Here is a 19,729-nt window from a genome sequence, read left to right as displayed (position 1 = left end):
TCTTGTTAGATTATGGATTTTCAACTTTTTTACATGCGAGTTTTCACAATGCGTCTGCATTCGTGCAAAATTTGGAATCTTTGGTTTTCCCAGGATTCTGTGCTAAGATTGAGTGATGTCCCCATCACCTAGGTCTAAGATGTGTGTCTTACTTTTTTAAGGTTTTATCATGGGAAGGGGGCAGTCTCGCAAAAAGTATGACTTTACACTTATATGCAAGATCCACTTTAAACTCCAGCCAAAAATGTTGAGTTTTGGGTATGCTGGGAAACCATGAGAGTCTCTGGTAGGTTTGTATTACTGTCTGTGCCCTTGTATGGAACATTCTCTCTCATCTGGGCTTTTGGGTATATTTCCTGTCCCTTTCTGTTTGGTCTCTTTGATAGGAAGTAAGAAGTAAATTCTCACCACTGGGGACACATACACAAATTCAAACTCAACAGAGGTTCTAATCTTTGCCTACTATATCCAAAACTAGAAAAAAAATTCTTGATTTCTAGTCACTTTTCCTAAAATTGTCTTTGGTCTAACAGCCGACATACCTCCAACAGTTTCCAGAGTCCTTCTCCATAAAGTAAGGTCCTGAAGAAAATTGGACATCCTACCACAAAACTGTCTCAGAGATATCATCTGCTCTTCCTTCCATGACTCCCCTCTCACTTTCTTGGCATTGTTTCTCAGCTGTTTTTTCCTTTTAAGATAACAACATTAGGTTTGTTAGTTGTAATATTGTATGTATCATTATAGTAGACACCTACAGACATTTTGGCAAACCAGCAATTATAGCACCTGCCAGAGAAGTACAATGTCCTTTGTGCTGCTCTGCAGGACATAATTATCAAGGCCTGATCACAAATAAACATTTTAGTTGTTTATGCTAGAGCTACTTTTTTTGTTTTGCCCCAGCCTTTCGTAGTGTCCAACTTTCTGTTTGCAACTACAACCCCTGGCAAAAATGATGGAATCACCAGTCCCTGAGGATGTTCCTTCAGTTGTTTATTGTTGTAGAAAAAAAGCAGATCACAGACATGGCCAAAAACTAAAGGCATTTCAAATGGCAACTTTCTGGCTTTAAGAAACACTAAAAGAAATCAAGAAAAATAAATGTGGTGGCCAGTAACAGTTAGATTTATAGAACAAGCACAGGGAATACATTATGGAATCACTCAACTCTGAGGAAAAAATTATGGAATCACCCTGTAAATTTTCATTACAAACACTAACACCTGCATCAGATTAAATCTGCTTATTAGTATGTAGGTAAAGAGGGTAAATCATCACGCAGTGTTGCACAAGATGTTGGTTGTTCACAGTCGGCTGTGTCTAAAACTTGGACCAAATACAAACAACATGGGAAGGTGGTTAAAGGCAAGCATACTGGTAGACCAAGGAAGACATCAAAGCGTCAAGACAGAAAACTTACAGCAATATGCCTTGAAAACAGAAAATGTACAATCTGTAACCGAACTGTAAGAAACCGCCTAAAGGAAATGGGATTTACATACAGAAAAGATAAAAGAAAGTCATCTCTAACACCTAAACACAAAAAAACAAGGTTACAATGGGCTAAGGAAAGGCAATGGTGGACTGTGGATGATTGGATGAAAGTCATATTCAGTGATGAAGCTAGAATCTGCATTGGGCAAGGTGATGATGCTGGAACTTTTGTTTGGTGCCGTTCCAATGAGATTTATGCAGACAATTGTCTGAAGAAAACATGCAAATTTCCACAGTCAATTATGATATGGGGCTGCATGTCAGGTAAAGGCACTGGGGAGATGGCTGTCATTAAATCTTCAATAAATGCACAGGTTTACATTTAAATTTTGGACACTTTTCTTATCCCATCTATTGAAAGGATGTTTGGGGATGATGAAATCATTTATCAAGATGATAATGCATCTTGCCATAGAGCAAAAACTGTGAAAAAATTCCTTGAAGAAAGACACATAAGGTCAATGTCATGGCCTGCAAATAGTCCGGATCTCAATCCAATTGAAAGTCTGTGGTGGAAGTTAAAGAAAATGGTCCATGACAAGGCTCCAACTTGCAAAGATGATTTGGCTACAGCAATCAGAGAAGGCTGGAGCCAGATTAATGTACTGTTTATCACTCATCAAGTCAATGCCTCAGAGACTGCAAGCAGTTATAAAAGCCAGAGGTGGTGCAACAAAGTACTATTGATGTGTCGGAGTGTTATTTTGTTTATTTGTTTTTAATGATTCCATAATTTTTTCCTCAGAGTTGAGTGATTCCATAATGTATTCCCTGTGCTTGTTCTATAAATCTAACTGTTACTGGCCACCACAATTATTTTTCTTGATTTCTTTTAGTGTTTCTTAAAGCCAGAAAGTTGCCATTTGAAATGCCTTTAGTTTTGGCCATGTCTGTGATCTACTTTTTTTCTACAACAATAAACAACTGAAGGAACATCCTCAGGGACTGGTGATTCCATCATTTTTGCCAGGGGTTGTAGTGTACGATAGGCTGCATGTGATGTCATTGTAACTTTTTTTTTTTAAATTGTATTTTTATTGAATTATCAAAGAATAGGTGCAAAATTGTATCAAGATGTACATTGCACTATCAACATAAGTGCATTATAAACAAACATAGTGAAAAGAGAAAACAAAATGGAAAGAGAAAACAAAAAACAAACAAGTATAAAAGTGATAAAAGAGTGTTCACAGAAACAAGGCACATATATGTATTAAATCAAATCTTTATGATGTATGCGATAAACGTACTGCGGAAAAAGTACCCAAAATCCCACAAGTAGTTCAGAGTAAATACACAGGCAACGTAGAATTAAATTAGGTTAGGAATAGGGCATATTTGGTAGTATGGGGGTCCCGAATTCCGAAAGATCCCATGGTTCCCATATTTTATTAAATTGGGGGGTGCAGTCATGTGCCGAAGCCGTCAAGAACTCCATTGTCCGAATATCAGCCACTAAATGTAGAAACCCAGACCATGGGGAGGGTGTATTGGACAACCAGAACAATGGGATAATCCTCCTGGCGGCTAACAATATATAGGATATCAGTTTGTTTGTCTTTTTTGATACCCCCCAGGGGGGAAGACCCAAAAGGTGATTCAAAGGATCCAACGGAAGAGACACCCCAGTTACCTTTTGTATAAGTAAATGCACATCATTCCAAAAAGGTTGTAACAAGGAACATTGCCAGAAGATATGGAATAGTGAGCCTATATCAGATCCACACCACCAACAGAGCTGTGAAACTGAAGGATCATACTTATGGATTACATCGGGAGTTCTGTACCAAAACATGAGAATCTTAATGGTTGTCTCCCTCTGAGTGACACATTTAGAAGATTTAAAAAGGTAGAGGACCAGATCCTATCCCACATTTGTATTGTGACAGGACGGCCCACCAACTGAGACCACTTGCGCATGTAATGGTGTAATGTTTCCGTAATTGGAGTCGGCTCATGGAGGTTACGATAGATACTTGAAATTAAGTGCAATTGATTGGGGCCTTGAGCACACAAGTGCTCAAAAGTAGTTGGTTTATTTAGGGTCAGGGATGGTGATTTAGAATGAAAGAAATGTCTAACCTGTAAGTAGAAGTGAAAGAAATGTGATGGTAAATCAAATTTCTCTCTTAAAGCGACAAAGGAATGTAGCTTCCTCGTTATGGGATGAACTAGGTTCCGCAGCTGGAAAAGATGTACATTTATCCATGAAAAGATCCTGACCAGGGACATACTATCTGGAATGAGGGGATTAAGTAGTACATTTACAAGAGGAGAGCAGGGGGACATGAGAGGATAACGTTTGAGGCAATTACGCCAAATGGTTAAAGTTAGTGCCATTGGACCAGTACACTGACGTTTATAAATGGGGTCTAAAACAGGGGGAGCTCCCCAAACCAAGGAGCTCGGATGAACCGGATAAAGTACCCCCTTCTCAATGGCAGACCATTGGTTAGGTGCATTTAAGGAAGTCCAAGAGGTAATGGCCCTTAAATGCGTTGCATGATAATATTTAGTGATGTCCGGGGCTCCCAAGCCTCCTCTGGACCTAATGGAGAACATCACGGAGCTTGCTATGCGGTGGGCACCGCCATTCCATATGAATTTTAAAAAGGATCTTTGAAGTGTTTTTAATTGTGAGGCGGGTACAGCTACTGGGAGAGCTTGGGTAGGATAGACATTTTTAACACATTAATTCTGCCCAATAGAGACAAGGGATATTTGGTCCAGGACGACAGGGACTTATTTATAGCCAATATCAGAGGAGGGAAGTTAGTGCTATAAAGGGAGGAGTAGTGAGGGGTAAGTAGAATACCCAAGTATTTAAGAGAGGTAATACACCATTTATAAGGGTATGATTCTTTGATTCTTTGAGTTGGGATAGTAATAGCATTGGAATGTGTATAGGAAGGGCTTCAGTTTTAGAATTGTTGACTTTATACCCGGAAATAGCACTAAAAGAGGTCAATAATTTATGTAATGAGGGAAGGGATATCAGCGGGTTGGTAATAGTTAACAGAATGTCATCTGCAAATAACGATAATTTATATTCCCCCTGTCTCATCACCACCCCACGAATATCTGGATTTACTCGGATAGACTCGGCTAGGGGTTCTAGGCACAGAATGAAAAGCAGCGGTGATAGGGGGCAACCCTGACGAGTTCCATTTGTTATGGGGAAGCTAGGAGACAGGAAGGATGACATTTGCACCTGCGCTGAAACATTTGAGTACAAGGCCTCCAAAGCTTTTAAAAAAGGACCATCGAAACCATATATTTTTAAGGTGGCAAACATGTAGGGCCAACTTAGCCTGTCAAAAGCTTTCTGTGCATCTAGGCTCAAGATCAATGCCGAACGTGAGGTTCTATCTAAAAGGTCTATTAGGTCTATTGTACGTCGGGTGTTATCTCCTGCGTGTCTACCAAGGACAAAACCCACTTGATCCCTGTGTATCAGTTTGGGAATAAATGCGGAGAGTCGGGTAGCGAGTATTTTAGTAAATATCTTGTAATCCAAATTTAGAAGGGCTATGGGTCTGTAGTTATCTGGGACAGAGGGATCCTTTCCAGGTTTAGGGATAACCGAAATGAACGAGTGGGAAAACTGAGAATGTGGGGGAGTTCCCTTAAGAAGGGAATCATATAAGGCTAACATATGAGGAGATAGAATGTCAAAAAAAGATTTGTAGTAGGAGTAAGGCAATCCATCTGGGCCAGGGGATTTGTGTAATGGTAGTATTTTAATTATAGCTAGAAGTTCTTCAGCTGACACTGTTGCATTTAAACTCTCTAGGTCCGTTTTAGATAATTTTGGTAGTTTTATATTGGAAAAAAAAGACTCGAAATTTACCTGCGTAAAATCAAAATGGTTCTCTGGAGTCAGACAATTATACAGTTTGTTGTAGAAGTTACCAAAAATTTTGGACATCTCACGAGGGCAATGTGTTCTAGAGCCGTCTGTCTGCAAAAGGAAATCAGGCAAGGAATTGAACGGACGAGGACATAACTTATTAACTAACATCCTGTGGGGCTTATTTGAAAATTCGTAGAATTTCTGCTTCGTCCACAGCATGGACCTAGCTGTTTTGTCAAGTTTTATTGATTTAATTTGTTCTCTAAGATGAATGACTTTACGTAGTTTCTGCACTGTGGGACCACCCAAAAGCCTCCGTTCAGCAGTTACTAGAGCAGACATTAAGGACTGCAATAAACTGTTTCTATCTCTCTTCAATCGAGAGCCCTCAGCTATACACACACACCTCGGAAAACAGCCTTATGTGCCTCCCACAGTATAGAAACCTGAGATACCGATCCAGAATTGAGTATAAAATAATCTTTCAAGCTATTTGCTAGGATAGATCGGGATACTTCAGACTGCAAAAGGTGGTCATTAAAACGCCAGTGACAGGATTTAGTATAAGTCTGGGATAACATAAGGTCTAGAGTAATGGGCGCGTGATCCGACCATGTAATAGGGGAAATGTCTGACTCAACTACATAGGGAATAAGTGGAGCCGAGAGAAAAAAATGATCAAGACGGGAGTACATTTTATGAGCTGGTGAGTAAAACGTAAATTGCTTGACAATGTCATTGTAACTTAATGGTGGCCTTATCTCAAAATGTGTAGCATCTTATGAAGTTTCAAAGTTTACCCCCTTTTATCAAGGTTACAAGTGCTATAGTTTCTTTCTGCAATTAAAACAAACAAGCAAAGCACTTGGTTAAATCTTAATTGAGGTTTCCCAGAAAAGTTGATATATAAATGCACAGTGGATCCAGACAGAAACTTCTCTATGTCTTTTGTCTCAAAAGAAGCCCCTGTAGTTTTAGGAACATTGCTGACTGTAGACCTATTGTTCTGATTTCAAGGGAGTGTCGCTCATTTGAAACAAAGTCCCTCTGTACCTCTTTCCTCCTCATTTGTCCCTCATTTTGGTCTGATCTATATATTTGTATATAAAACGTATTACTTATCTATCAACAGTGCTTTTTCATCCAGTTTCTAAATTGCTGCATTTGTAAATGACAAAAGCCAATATAATGGAATACTAGTGGTAAAAAAGCACTTGTGGGTTTAATCAATCATTTTTTTGTACAATTCTCCTTTACCGGGGGAGTGGAAGGGGATGTATCCTATGCCTACATACTGTTGCTAATAGGTGTCCTTCATTCCCATCTCAGAAAGTTGGGAGGGATAGAGAATGTGTCAGTCCGCTGAAGAGAGATCACTGATTTCACACACAGGTAACTAGTTTTAATATGCAACCTACTACAGGGACACAGGCTTTTTTTTGTTGCTGTGGCTGCTTTAAGCTTGGTGCAATAGAAACTCCACTCAGTCCCAGGAGTATACAATTCTTGGATTATCCCTATTACGTTAGTAGGTGCTATGTCCGACAGGAATAACGATTCGATTTGTTGCACATTGTGCGACCTGTATACATTCCTTGAGCATCTATTCAAGAGCGCATATTGCTGTGCAAAATGTGAGCAGGTTGTTTCCTTGGAAACACAGGTTCTGAATCTAAGGCAGCAGCAGGCAACACTGGGAAGCATCCTAGACCACCAGTAACAGTTAAACACAGAAATGAGCCCATATAAGTGTATAGTGGGAGTGAGAGGAAGTGCCACCAGAGTCAAATATTCACCCGATGCTAGTACAGTAGATAGATCTAGATATAATTCTCCAGAAGACCTAGGTCCCAAATGGTCCACCCTTCATCCCCCCCCCCCCTCAATTTATATCCAAAGGAAAGCCAGGCCCCTCCCAGCACCATGTTGACCCACAGCTGATGAAGGAATCAAATTCCACCATCCACAGCCCACAAACATGTGGGCAAAATGGCGCCAGGGCCACATAACATGCAGAGGCTTGACAACATCATGCGTGCATGCACATGCATGTGAGAAGCCTGCGTAGTGATGCTGAGCATACCGGAAGCATTCTGACGTCACATGATGGCCAAAACATGGTGCCAAAGCAGATGAATCCCTCCTCCCCACAGAACCAAAGCCACATGCCTCTCACCCCACCCACAAGGAATGGGAGAGGTAGGGAGAAGGTCCACCAAAGCATCGTAACTCCCGGAAATCAGATCGCGAGCGCCGATCCCAAAGCTAATCAAAGGTGTTAAAATTGGTGGTTAAAATTGATGGTAATTATACCAAAGTTAACCAATATACAAAGATATCACGTGTCTCCAAAATGCCTATATTTTAACCTAGAATCAAATATCAATTTAAAAGTAATCCAAACATATACATCAGCATTATTATAATTATTATATAGCAATAATAAACAAGGTCATAACAATATATTAACCAAAGTGTATTAATGGCCTATCAACACTACTCAGCACTAAGTTACTCAGAGCTTTCAAATAAACAGTATATTATTAGAATGAATAAATGAATAAAGCACTCTCCATAAAGCAATTTCACATCAATTGTGATCACAATAGCAGCTGCCATGAAAAAAAAAACATATAAAAAATATAGCAAATTATGCAGTCCTGTACACGTCAGATGCTAAAAAGCAGCGCACCTGTCAGTCTTTTTTCACTTGCCTGGCATTCATATAAAAGTTTATATATGAAAAAAGGAGGATGCCTCCAGCTGCAGCTGGGCCCAACAGGCATCCCTACAATCCATCCACGGGGCTCAGCTGCACTCTTTGGTCTCCTCCTTAGTCGCAACAGTTTGGACGTCCAGACCTATGAAAGTTTGCCCACCCATGGCCCTCCCTGACCTGGTCATGGTCCCGATGACAGCTTCTCCTTCTGCAGGTACACCAGGCCCTACACCTATCGTCCTCCCCGCTCATCTTGTCCCGACCAGCGTCGGGGAGGATATATTGGAGGGCAAACACATCAATTGTTATCCCTGCTCATCTCAGTCCATGACTTAGCTGACAACAAATCTTACACCTGGGGGGATGTTTCAGTGGTTGTCAAGTTGAGAGACCCCAGCCTCAGTCGTAAGCTGTCAGCCACTGAGTTCGCCCTGGCCTTCAGAGATGTACTTTGTTCAGCCACCCTCAGCAGGAGGGAGGAGCTGGACTTATACCTTCATGCAGTGACAGATCTTGCTTAAAATATGGAGGTTTTGCCTTCTACGACTACCATCAGTCGTTTTCAGCCAAAGCAGCAGTGAGACTTGTCCAGTTCCAGATCAGCTCTGACTGGAGCCTCACAGACACGGAACGCTTTTATCGCCACTTCGCTCACAAAGCTGATGTTTTCGCTCAGTCCCTCACTTGAACCTGTCACACCAGGCCCAGTGGGTTATCCATTACCTGGACGATTTTCTGCTCATCGAACACCTGGACATACCCCCCTGGTATATCTAGTCAAGCTAAGAGAGGTCTTCAACAATCTCAATGAACACATAGTGGAAGGCCCAACACATTTCATAAGTTTCTCAGGCATCGTCCTGGATACGCACGCTATGCAGCCTAGCCTGCCTTCTGACAGATTAGCTCGTGTTAGGTAGGTCATTCACGAGTTTATCCGGTCACAGGAGTGTAATAAAAGACAGCTGCAGTCCTTGATAGGGATGCTCAATTTTGCTATGAGAATTATTCCTCAGGGGCGGTTGTTCATGTCACGGCTCTTAGTCTCTCGCCCGGGTGCAGGACCCAACCAAGTCCTCAGACTAGACCCAGCAGCAATAGAAGACTTGGCTATGTGCGACGAGTTCCTCATCAACTGGAATGGCATATCAATGTTTTTCCTTCAGTATCAGCTCAGTCACCCCAGGTAGTCACAGGTGCTACAGCCTCAACCGGCTTTGCTGCAATTTTTGGCCATTACTGGTTCGCCAGACCTTGGCCCCTGGAAATCTGCCTGATTCCTGGTTTCCCTCGATCTTCGTCATTGTTCAAGCTATACCCCATCGTGGCAGCAGCCCAAGTCTGGAGCCACACGTGGACAGGTCAGGCAGAGCAGTTCACCAGAGACAACCAGGCTACAGCCGACATCATTAATAAGGGTAGATCCAAGTCACTCCCCGTCATGTCCTTCCTGTGCAGGCTGCTGCAATTATCACTACATCACCAAATTTAACAGTTACTTTGAGCATATCCCTGGCAAGTGCAATGCCGTAGCCGATGCACTGTCCCGCTTCAATTTTGTCTCATTCTTCCAGCAGGAACCCGGAGCCGACCCATCATCCACTCCTATCCCACCTTGGTCTCTCATGGTCTCTCATGTCACTCATGTCCTAGCCTTTATATATCTTATTGCCACACACAGCTGGCTCTCACTCATATCATTATCAGGCTGTACCTGGCCGGTATCCAAGCCACTATGTCCTTCATCTTACAGTCTCTAAATTCAAGAAATCTGACCCGGAGGAGTGGATATCAACTTCTTTTGAACCAGCAACGCCTGGTGCCCAACAACGATCTTTGACCGTCTGCTCTTTCACCTACCCAGCCAGCCAGTCTCCAGCCTTTTACTGCCTTTTCCGGTCAACCCCCTGAGTGGCAGTCAGTTTATTAACCACTTGAGGTCCGGGCCATAGCCGAATGATGGCTATAGCGCGGACCTCAATCTCCGGGAGGACGTCATATGACGTCCTCCCCTATGCACGCGCACCGCGCGCACCCTGCGCACCCTGCAGTGCGCGCTGTGATCACCGAGTCACGGAGACTCGGGTGATCACAGATCCGAGTAAGGGGCCGGTCCCGGCCCCTTACCATGTGATCAGCTGTCAGCCAATGACAGCTGGTCACATGATGTAAACAAAAGCTCGGTGATCGGTTTCGTTTTCTCCTCACGCTGACAGCGTGAGGAGGAAAAAAAAGACGATCACCGGCTCATGTCAAAGGGACATCGGTCCCGAAGAGGAAGGAGGCACAGATGCCTCATCTGTGCCTCCAAGTGCCATCTGCCAGTGCCCACAAGTGCCACCTATTAAAGCCCACAAGTGCCACCTATTAAAGCCCACAAGTGTCACCTATCAATGCCCACAAGTGCCACCTATCAATGCCCACAAGTGCCACTTATTAGTGCCACCTAGCAGTGCTGCCATCAGTCAGTGCCCAAACAGTGCCCAACACTGCCACCCATCAGTGCCCATAACCGCCACCCATCAGTGCCCATCACTGCCACCTATCAGTGCCCATCACTGCCACCTCATCGGCATACATAAACGAAGGAGAAAAATTAACTGTTTGCAAAAATTGATAACAAAATATAAAAAAAATAAAATTTTTTTTAAAAAATTCTGTCTTTTTAAATTTTTTTTAACAAAAAATAAAAACCATAGAGGTGATCAAATACCATCAAAAGAAAGCTCTATTTGTGGGAAAAAAATGATAAAAATTTCATTTGGGTACCGTGTTGTATGACCGCGCAATTGTCATTCAAAGTGCGACAGCACTAAAAGCTGAAAATTGGTCTGGACAGGAGGGGGGTTTAAGTGCCCAGTAAGCAAGTGGTTAAACATGTTGGGGTCCTACTGGTCAACTTAGGCCTAGACCCTGGGTGATATTCTGGACATTGCTTTGGATCGGCTCAGCCTCAGCCACATCTCAGCACGGAGTACCAGACCATGTGACCAAGAAGCTAGGAAGGTGAAAGTCTGCCTGCTTCACCAGATATGTATTCCAAACTCTCAATATGGCTCTTTCTCCAAGCTCACTCAATGAGGTTAGAGGCAATAAAGATACTTCCCTACCTGGTTATTTTTGGCCCCTTTTCTTGCCATACCCACCAGCCGACCAAAAGCCACACCTCAGGTCTATTTATGTTGTGAGTCTTGTCACGTGTTTATGTGATCCACATTTGTCTCGGTCTTAGGGCCACGACCATAAATTAGAAGGCCAGTATGCTGGCCTGAATTTATGGGAGGAGCCCGGAAGGTATTTAAGCTGACCACTTCCCCTTCCTCTTTGTCAGTTCCAGTGCACGATACCCTCCCTCCCATTCCCCTTTTTACAGCACTTCTCAGCAAATTCTCCTCCACAATCATCCATTACTTATCTTGGGTATGGCCCCTTTTATTGCCATACCTACCAGACGACCAAAAGCCACACATCAGGTCATTTATGTTGTGAGTCTTGTCGCGTGTTTATGTGATCCACATTTGTCTCGGTCTTAGGGCCACGACCATAAATGTATATATCTATATACTTGAAGCTCACTATGTTTCTTTTTTGTTCTGTTTTGTGGAATTATTGCTGCCTTCCATGAATTTTTTGTCCTCCAGGGGAGATGTGCGGCATCTCTTTACGCCCTCACATGGCGCGCAAAGGCTGTCCATGGCGTTCACCATGTCGCGGCCGGCTTTTTTGAATATGTTCAGGTGTTTTTAACTAGCCTTGCAGGAAATGTCATTCTTGAATGTGTGCGCTGTAATATATTTTGTACGGCTTTTGTTGTTGGACGCCCATGACCGAGTGTATACTCGGTTGTCATGGCGCCTAGATGCGCCACGGGCCTCCGTCACCGCGACGATACATCCGGTTCTCTCTCCATCTTACTGATGACATCAGGATGCCTTCACATTGGCATTCCAGACACCTGGCCGCCATTTCCATTCATGCGGAGGCGGTGTCGTGTGCCAGGAACTCGGGGGGCACTCCCCCCTCTCCTGCCCCTCCCAGCACCACACCGGTACCGAGTTCTCAACATCATACTTGCATCCATATATTGGATGTTAGTTTGGAGGCCTGCAATATGCTGTTCATGTGCACTCTCCAGTGCTTAGCAAGTACAACGCTGCACCGCAGGTAACCTTAAGAATATTTTTAATTCTCAAGTATATATGAAGTTCACTGAACTACTTGCCGTACATACACTATGGATTGCAGTAACCTAGTGTAGCACCCCCTACCAATAGGTAGGTGCTAGTAATAGATTATTTTTCCTAGGAACTGTCAGCACAGGCAAATTTAGGCAGGCCTATGCTGCAAGCTAGGCCTGTCTGTTTTGATCTGGGGGCTGGGAGTGGTCAGAGTAGCAGAGGGTGTGACCACCTATGCTCCAGTTCTGAGGCACCTCCCCTGCTTCCAGGGAGAATATTCTGGAAGAGGGGCTGGGCCTAGGACTGGAGTGGCAGGCAGCTCATGGGAGTCCTGACCAATCCTCAATTGGTATTGGCAGGGGGCGGGCCTCCTATATAAGCTGAGGTAACATGCCACTGGGGGGAGATGTCAACTGAAGTAAAGTGGAGGATGGAATACTAGGCAGCAGCAGGAGGGCACCCCCATCTGGGGGGGGGGGGGTGCCGATCAAAGGAGGCCCGGAGATAGCTGTGAAGGAACTTCTTGTCTTTTTCATCACACAGTGATTGATAAAGAACTCCTGGAGCAGAGGGGCAGGTGAAGCTGTCAGAACGTATGGTCCGGTCAAGTTCTCCAAGGACTCAGGGCAGTGAAAGGTCGGTGAGTGTTACCACAGTGGAGGGCTGGATGTGCCAGGAAGTCTGTGAGGGAAATTTGCTTCTACACGGTCATTAGCAAAGTCTTCATCATTTACACAGTGAATGATGGGGAGTCCTGGATCAGAAAAGAAACTGTGGGGTTATGTGTCAAATCGATGTGGCCTGAGGGCACAGGCTTTGCAAGCTGGGCTGGCTGGGAACAGCAGTCCACTATCCAAGAGAATGCTTTTAAGGTTAAAAGCATTCTCTTGGATAGTGGACTATTAAATACTATTTGCAAGCTGTATAATAGTAGGTACTAGGCCTCTGGGGAGAGGTGCTGCAGCCCTCTGGCTTGGTAGCAGCGAAGCAACCAGAGTCTGCTTAAGGACTTACTCAGAGTGGGTCTTTCTTGCTCAATAGAAGAAGATGTGACATTACTTAACTTCCGAATAAGTTTGTGCAGGAGGAAAGAAGTTCTGGGAACGTCACTCTTACACGGTCAGGAGTGATGTCCTCATTCTGTACAAGGTACTGAATGGGGAATTCTTGGAAACAATAGTCTGCAGGAGTTAAGCGCAGGAGGAGCAACAGTCTGCATGGAGATGCAGGTGGAGAATCATAACAGTTACAGATGCACATCGTTTCTTCTGGCTCTAAATATGTGCTAGTACGTATATAATCTCTAAAATTTGATGGCAAGTGAAACATCCTATGGGCATCCCATATACCCTTTTCCCCAACCAAGTTGTACCCCCCAATAAACAAAAAACAAAACCAGCAAGACTGTTCATTGTCTCTGCAAATGATGTATGGAGTCTGGCAGCAGGGTGAATAGGTGGATTGTCTGTTACTAGTGGCAACTACACCGCTACACTAGCACAATGATTTTTATTTTTTTAGTAATTACTATGTCATCCCTTTTAGGCTAACAGCACTGTATTGATGTGCAGTACGCACATCCTACTCTATATTGTGTGATTTTGAGGATTCAAGTCTCACTGTTTCAGTCCACTAAGCAAGGTCTGTATAATGGCTGACTAATAACTACACAATGCAGAATATAGTTGGTATTCTTGCCATCTGCTTTATCTATTCTAACAGACATACTTTTTTTCTGTAGACACATTAACTGTACCAGTCCACAGTGTGGTGCTCCCATTGGAGTTTGGGCTGAGTGCCCTCTGTGGGTGGTCTCGGTCGGACCGATAGCTTGCCCCCCCCCCCCCCTCCGGACTTGTCTGAATGGCTTATGGCAGCAATTATTCCGTGGTTTTTAGAATAATGCAATACCTAGATATTCTACACAAACCACATGGTCAGTGTATATTGATGTATATGTATATACACTGCAGAACATGTGAAAGGGCCATTGTGGGATCGTAGTAAAGGGCCCCAGGAGATAGATAGATAGATAGATAGATAGATAGATAGATAGATAGATAGATAGATAGATAGATAGATAGATAGATAGATAGATAGATAGATAGATCTCTATCTATATATATTTGCATTTTATAGTTGCTACCTACTTTTGCCCCTGTCCCCCCATAAATATGAAAGCTGGAGACGCCACTGCCAAAACCTGACGGCCCCCCCAGAGATATTATCGTAAAACCGCACTTTTTCCGGATCAAAGAAGCAGTGATGCATCATGCCAGAGAAAACCCAGATCTGGAAATAGATGGTCTCAAGATTCAAATATTTGCTGATATCTCCCAGGCCACCATCCAAAAGAGGCGATAGTTTAAACCTTTGTTGATATCGCTGATCCAACGCAACATTCACTATAGATGGAACTATCCCTTCAAGCTCCAATTCTCCTTTAACAGCAAGTCCTACTCCTTTTTTACATTTGCTGAGGGTGAAACAATCTAATGCCGTGTACACACGGTCGGACTTTCCGGCATACTTGGTCCGGCGGACCAGTCCGCCGCACAATCCGACCGTGTGTAGGCTCCGGCGGACTTTTTTTTTCCCAAAAGTCAGCCGTACCTAGATTTAAAGCATGCTTTAAATCTTAGTCCGCCGGACTCAGTTCCTGACGGAAAGCCCGTTCGTCTGCATGCGTCTGTATGCTGGTCCAACGGACGAGATACGACGCAAGGGCAGAGTACTGCATCTCATGCTCGCTGCAATAGGAAAAACAATTTTTCCTATTGCGGCGAGTGCGGGGCATCCCAGGCCCTTAGGTCTGGTAAGGATCTTAAGGGGAACCGGCATGGGGTCCCCCCCAAAATCCATACCAGACCCCGATCCGAGCAGGCAGCCCGGTCAGTCAGGAAAGGGGGTGGGGACGAGCGAGCGCCCCCCCTCCTGAACCGTACCAGGCCGCATGCCCTCAACATGGGGGGGTGGGTGCTTTGGGGGAGGGGGGGCACCCTGCGGGGCCCCCCCACCCCAAAGCACCTTGTCCCCATGTTGAGGGCATGCGGCCTGGTACGGTTCAGGAGGGGGGGGGCGCTCGCTCGTCCGCTGGCAAGAGAGAGGCATGAAGACAGTGGAGGAGCCGGCCGAAGAACTGGAACACCGGGAGAAGACAGAGAGAGCGGAGAAGAACCAACCGGATGCCGGGAGAAGAGGAACCGGGGGACCCCCGAAGCCGGAAGAAGACCCCCCCCGGAGTTGTCTAATAAATTACTTCCAAAACCTGTGTAGTGTGTTTTATTATTGATACTTTTTCCCTAGGTACCCCATACTCATTCACATAGGGTGGGGGCCGGGATCTGGGGGCCCTCTTATTATAGGGGGCTCCCAGATTCCGATAAGCCCCCCGCCCGCAGACCCCGACAACCAACGGCCAGGGTTGTCGGGAAGAGGCCCTTGTCCTCGTCAACATGGGGACAAGGTGCTTTGGGGTGGGGGGGCCCCGCAAGGCGCCCCCCCTCCCCCAAAGCACCCACCCCCCCCATGTTGAGGGCATGGGGCCTGGTACGGTTCGTACCCGAGTCACGTTCAAAATGAACGGACTTGTCCATGTGTGGGCAAGTCCGTTCATTCTGAAAGTCCGCCGTAATTCCGGCGAAAGTCAGTCGGAAAGATGGGCGGACCTAGCCTGGCGGACAGTCCGGTCGTGTGTAGGCAAGTCCGTCCGTTCAGAAAGTCCGGCGGTAGTCCGCCGGACAGTCCAGAGGGAAGAACGTCGGACCAAGTATGCCAGAAAGTCCGCTCGTGTGTACGCGGCATTACTGAAATTGGGCTTCATTTCCCATAGCCCCTCATCATGGAACTGGCCTGGAACCAGTGATCCCCCTCCTCCACCCTCCCCTCTTTGGTCAACGAAGCTGACGAAGAAATCAGCCTCTTCCTCTCATGCATCTTGAGAACTTGCTCCATACTATTGGACGAACCTTTCGTTTAGTGCGGTGGCTTCTCAGCGGTCCCGTTACGGGACATTAGCCACTGCTTCTGCCTTTTTGCTAACTTTGATTTAACATACATCTGCTGTCTAATGGTTCTAGCCGACCTTGAAATTTTTGGTTAATTGCGGCTAACATGCATGTTTTCTTTTCCAGGTTGGACATTTTTTTTTCTCCTTTTTTTTTTAATTAACGTTCATCCCATTATATGTTATATTATGGTTATTCCACTATGTGGCTCTATTAGTTCCTCTGGGCGGGGTTATGAGACCAAAAATGTACGTAAATGTGCCTTTACTGCTGGTGGGCGTCTATGCGCTCTCCTCACTCTAAGGACTCTTCTCATCACCTGTTTTTGGTGAAGACTCCTCCGCACTCTGAGCTTCGGCTCTAAGACAATTGTTTACTAATTGTCATACATGACTTTCTAAATTTCTATGCCATGTTACTCAGCGCCGGGGGTTTCCTGGCCCGACTACCCTTTTGTTTTTTTTTCTTTTTTGCTTTCCCTATTTTTAAAATGGAAGGGAAAGTGAAAAAATGTAGCGCTAAAAGTGAACCAGTGTTAGTGAACTATATAAAACACAAGAATAACCCTGTATGTATATATACAATGCCAGGTACCATGTATAAATAATGCCAGGTACCATGTATAAAGGAACAGTGCTGAAAAATCTGTATCAGTGCATAAATGACAGAAAATAGTAAATATAAACATAAATGAGTCCCAACAAAGTAAAAAAAAAATTGAAGAGTGGAACAAAGACCCAAATATATCAGTCCCATAAAACCAGACAGCAGGTATGCCACAAACTCATGGTCATTCATAAGCAGAGGCCAGGGACGGTTAGGTGTATATCTGGAGACATTGACATCAATGGTAAAGTAAAGATGGGTACTCTTACCAGAGCCAGTGGACCTGGATGTCAGCGACACCAGGTCAAACAAGCATGGAAGCACACCGAGGCAGGAACAGTCTGGAAGGTTCGAAGGATCATTTGAAGGGTCCAGAATGGTCAGCGAAGCCTCATACAGTCCAATGCTCTCTCGATGGAATCATAATGATAGGAACCACAAGCATGGAAAAACTGGATGGAATGGTCAGACAAGCTCAAAGGCAGGGATTATGTAAAAACAAAAAGAGAGCTTCCAATGGTGTAGGTCAATTTTTATTTTATTTTCCATAAAACCAGGCAAACAGATAAAAATTGTGATCACAAATGGTAAAAAAGCAATATGGGGAGCGGAGAAACCAAGTCCTACGTGTTTCATCCTAATAGGACTTCTACTGGGGCATCTGATGCCCCAGTAAACGCGTAATTAGATTGTCGGGAGGCCATCTCGCTCAGGACCCAAAAAAATTCTTCGGGAGTTCAACGATTTTTACGCTGGAAGTCCTCGGGACGCAGCCCCTCAATCCATTAGGGAATTATTGGGCAATCTCCCGCTCCTGTCCATCGCAGATGATCATAAAGACCTTATGGACCAACCTTTTATGGGCGAGGAGATCTGCAATGCTATTAAATCACTCTCACTCTATAAATCTCCTGGCCCCGATGGTCTTCCTAATCTTTACTATAAAAAATTTTCTGGACTATTGGTTCCACATATGGCTCTTTGTTTTAATGCCCTGCAGGATGGAGGTATAGTCCCTTTGGATGAAAATAGGGCATACGTCAGTGTTATTCCTAAACCCAACAGGGACTCTACTGACGTTCTTAACTACCGCCCAATTTTGCTAATAAACTGCGATTTAAAGATCCTTCGAAAATTTTGGCCTCTCGCCTTAATACCTTTTTAGAGCATTAGATTCGTAAAGACCAATCTGGATTTATAACAGGATGTCAGACCCTAGATCAAATTCGTAGATCCATAACCCTGATCTCAGCAGCGCGTTTCAACTGGGATGCTCCACACACCCGGGAACTCTTGCTCCTTGATAGCCTAAATTGGAACTACCTTTTTGTCACTCTTGAGAACCTAGGGTTCGACCCTACGTTCCTTTCCCTGCTGAAAATGATATACAACTCCCCAGTAGCCCAAGTTTCCATTAGAGGTTATAAATCACCACTATTCCCTGTCAAGCGGGGTACGAGACAGGGATGCCCACTCTCCCCTTTATTATTTGCATTGGCAATAGAACCCCTAGCTATGGCGATTCGTTCCCATCCTGACATTCACGGTATTCGTTGCGGCCAACAGGAACATAAATGTGCATTATTTGCCGATGATGTTCTCATGTACATCACTAATCCCCAAATATCTTTGCCTAATTTGCTGTCCCTACTAGATCATTTCTCACGACTCTCCGGCCTGTCTCTGAATTCTCAAAAAAAAAACAGTAGCATTTAACATATCACTACCCTCTGCTGAGGTGCAGACTCTTCAAAATACATATAGTTTTAAGTGGGCTCCACATTCTCTCCCGTACCTAGGGGTCCAGCTGACTTCCTCTATAGACACTATATATAGGGCAAACTACCCCCCATTATTTAAAAAACTTAAGGAGGATCTTCGTTGTTGGGCAGATTATTCCCTTTCATGGTTTGGCAGAGCCAATTCAATAAAAATGACTTTCTTACCTAAACCCCTTTATTACTTTAGGACTTTACCGGTGGTAGTCCCGAGGGGAGACATACAACGTTTACAAGCTGAAGTCCTGTATTTCGTGTGGGGTAACAAGAGACCTCGGATACAAAGGCGAACACTTTATACACCTAAAGTTATGGGGGGCTTGGTCTTCCCAATTTACAGGCATATTACCAATCAGCTCAGATAGCCCAGCTAGCCTACACCACAGCTAAAGGCTCAGTCCCCGTTTGGGTATCCAAAGAAGCACTTGCCTGCCATCCATTTGCTATAGGATCCTTAATGTGGCTTCCCAGTCATCTACGCCCGCCTATACTATGCCCCACTTTATCACACTCTTTAGCAATATGGGATAGGACACGCAATCACAATCCTTTATCATCCCCTCATACACCACTAGCTCCCATTTTCTGTAACCCAGAGTTTCCACTTGGTCTTACTCAGCAATTGTTCCAGTGGTGGCTCAATAAAGGGCTACTGAGAAACTGAGGTTTTCTTAATGGGGGATCAACTATACACTAGACAACATTTTAAAGACAAGTTTCTAATGCCACCTAATGAAATATTTTGATACAACCAAATCTCATCGTTTGCCAGATCCAAACTTAACCAAGTGGTGGGCCCCCTTATGCTTACAACATTTGAATTGACATGTCAGGCCAGAGGCTTCCAGAGGGGTCGGATATCTGCGATAAATACTTCTTATACTGAGCCAGACACAAAACTTGCTTATACCAGTGGGAAAGGGATTTGAACCTTACCTTTGATCTGACTGAATGGCAAGATATTGCTTATCAGCTATCCAAAATTTCCATTAATACCACTCTTATAGAGGCCAACTATAAAACGCTCCTACATTGGTACTTGGTACCCACTAGGGTAGCTAAGATGCATCCTTATACTTCACCAAACTGCT

General features: G+C 44.3%; 1 protein-coding gene across 3 annotated transcripts in view; it reads right to left on the bottom strand.

Annotated features, from left to right (window-relative positions):
* Positions 1-19,729, bottom strand: part of TMC4 (transmembrane channel like 4) — a 1,453,434-nt gene that overhangs the window by 1,263,108 nt on the left and 170,597 nt on the right. For all 3 annotated transcript variants that reach the window (XM_073602282.1, XM_073602283.1, XM_073602285.1), the window contains exon 3: positions 543-691. In XM_073602282.1, coding sequence (XP_073458383.1) covers positions 543-691 — 149 coding nt within the window. The remainder of the gene's footprint in view (positions 1-542; positions 692-19,729) is intronic.

Source organism: Aquarana catesbeiana, linkage group LG10, assembly GCF_042186555.1.
Source record: "Aquarana catesbeiana isolate 2022-GZ linkage group LG10, ASM4218655v1, whole genome shotgun sequence".
NCBI lineage: Eukaryota > Metazoa > Chordata > Amphibia > Anura > Ranidae > Aquarana > Aquarana catesbeiana.
The sequence above is the reverse complement of the archived record's forward strand: the minus strand, read 5'-3'. Positions and strand labels throughout refer to the sequence as shown.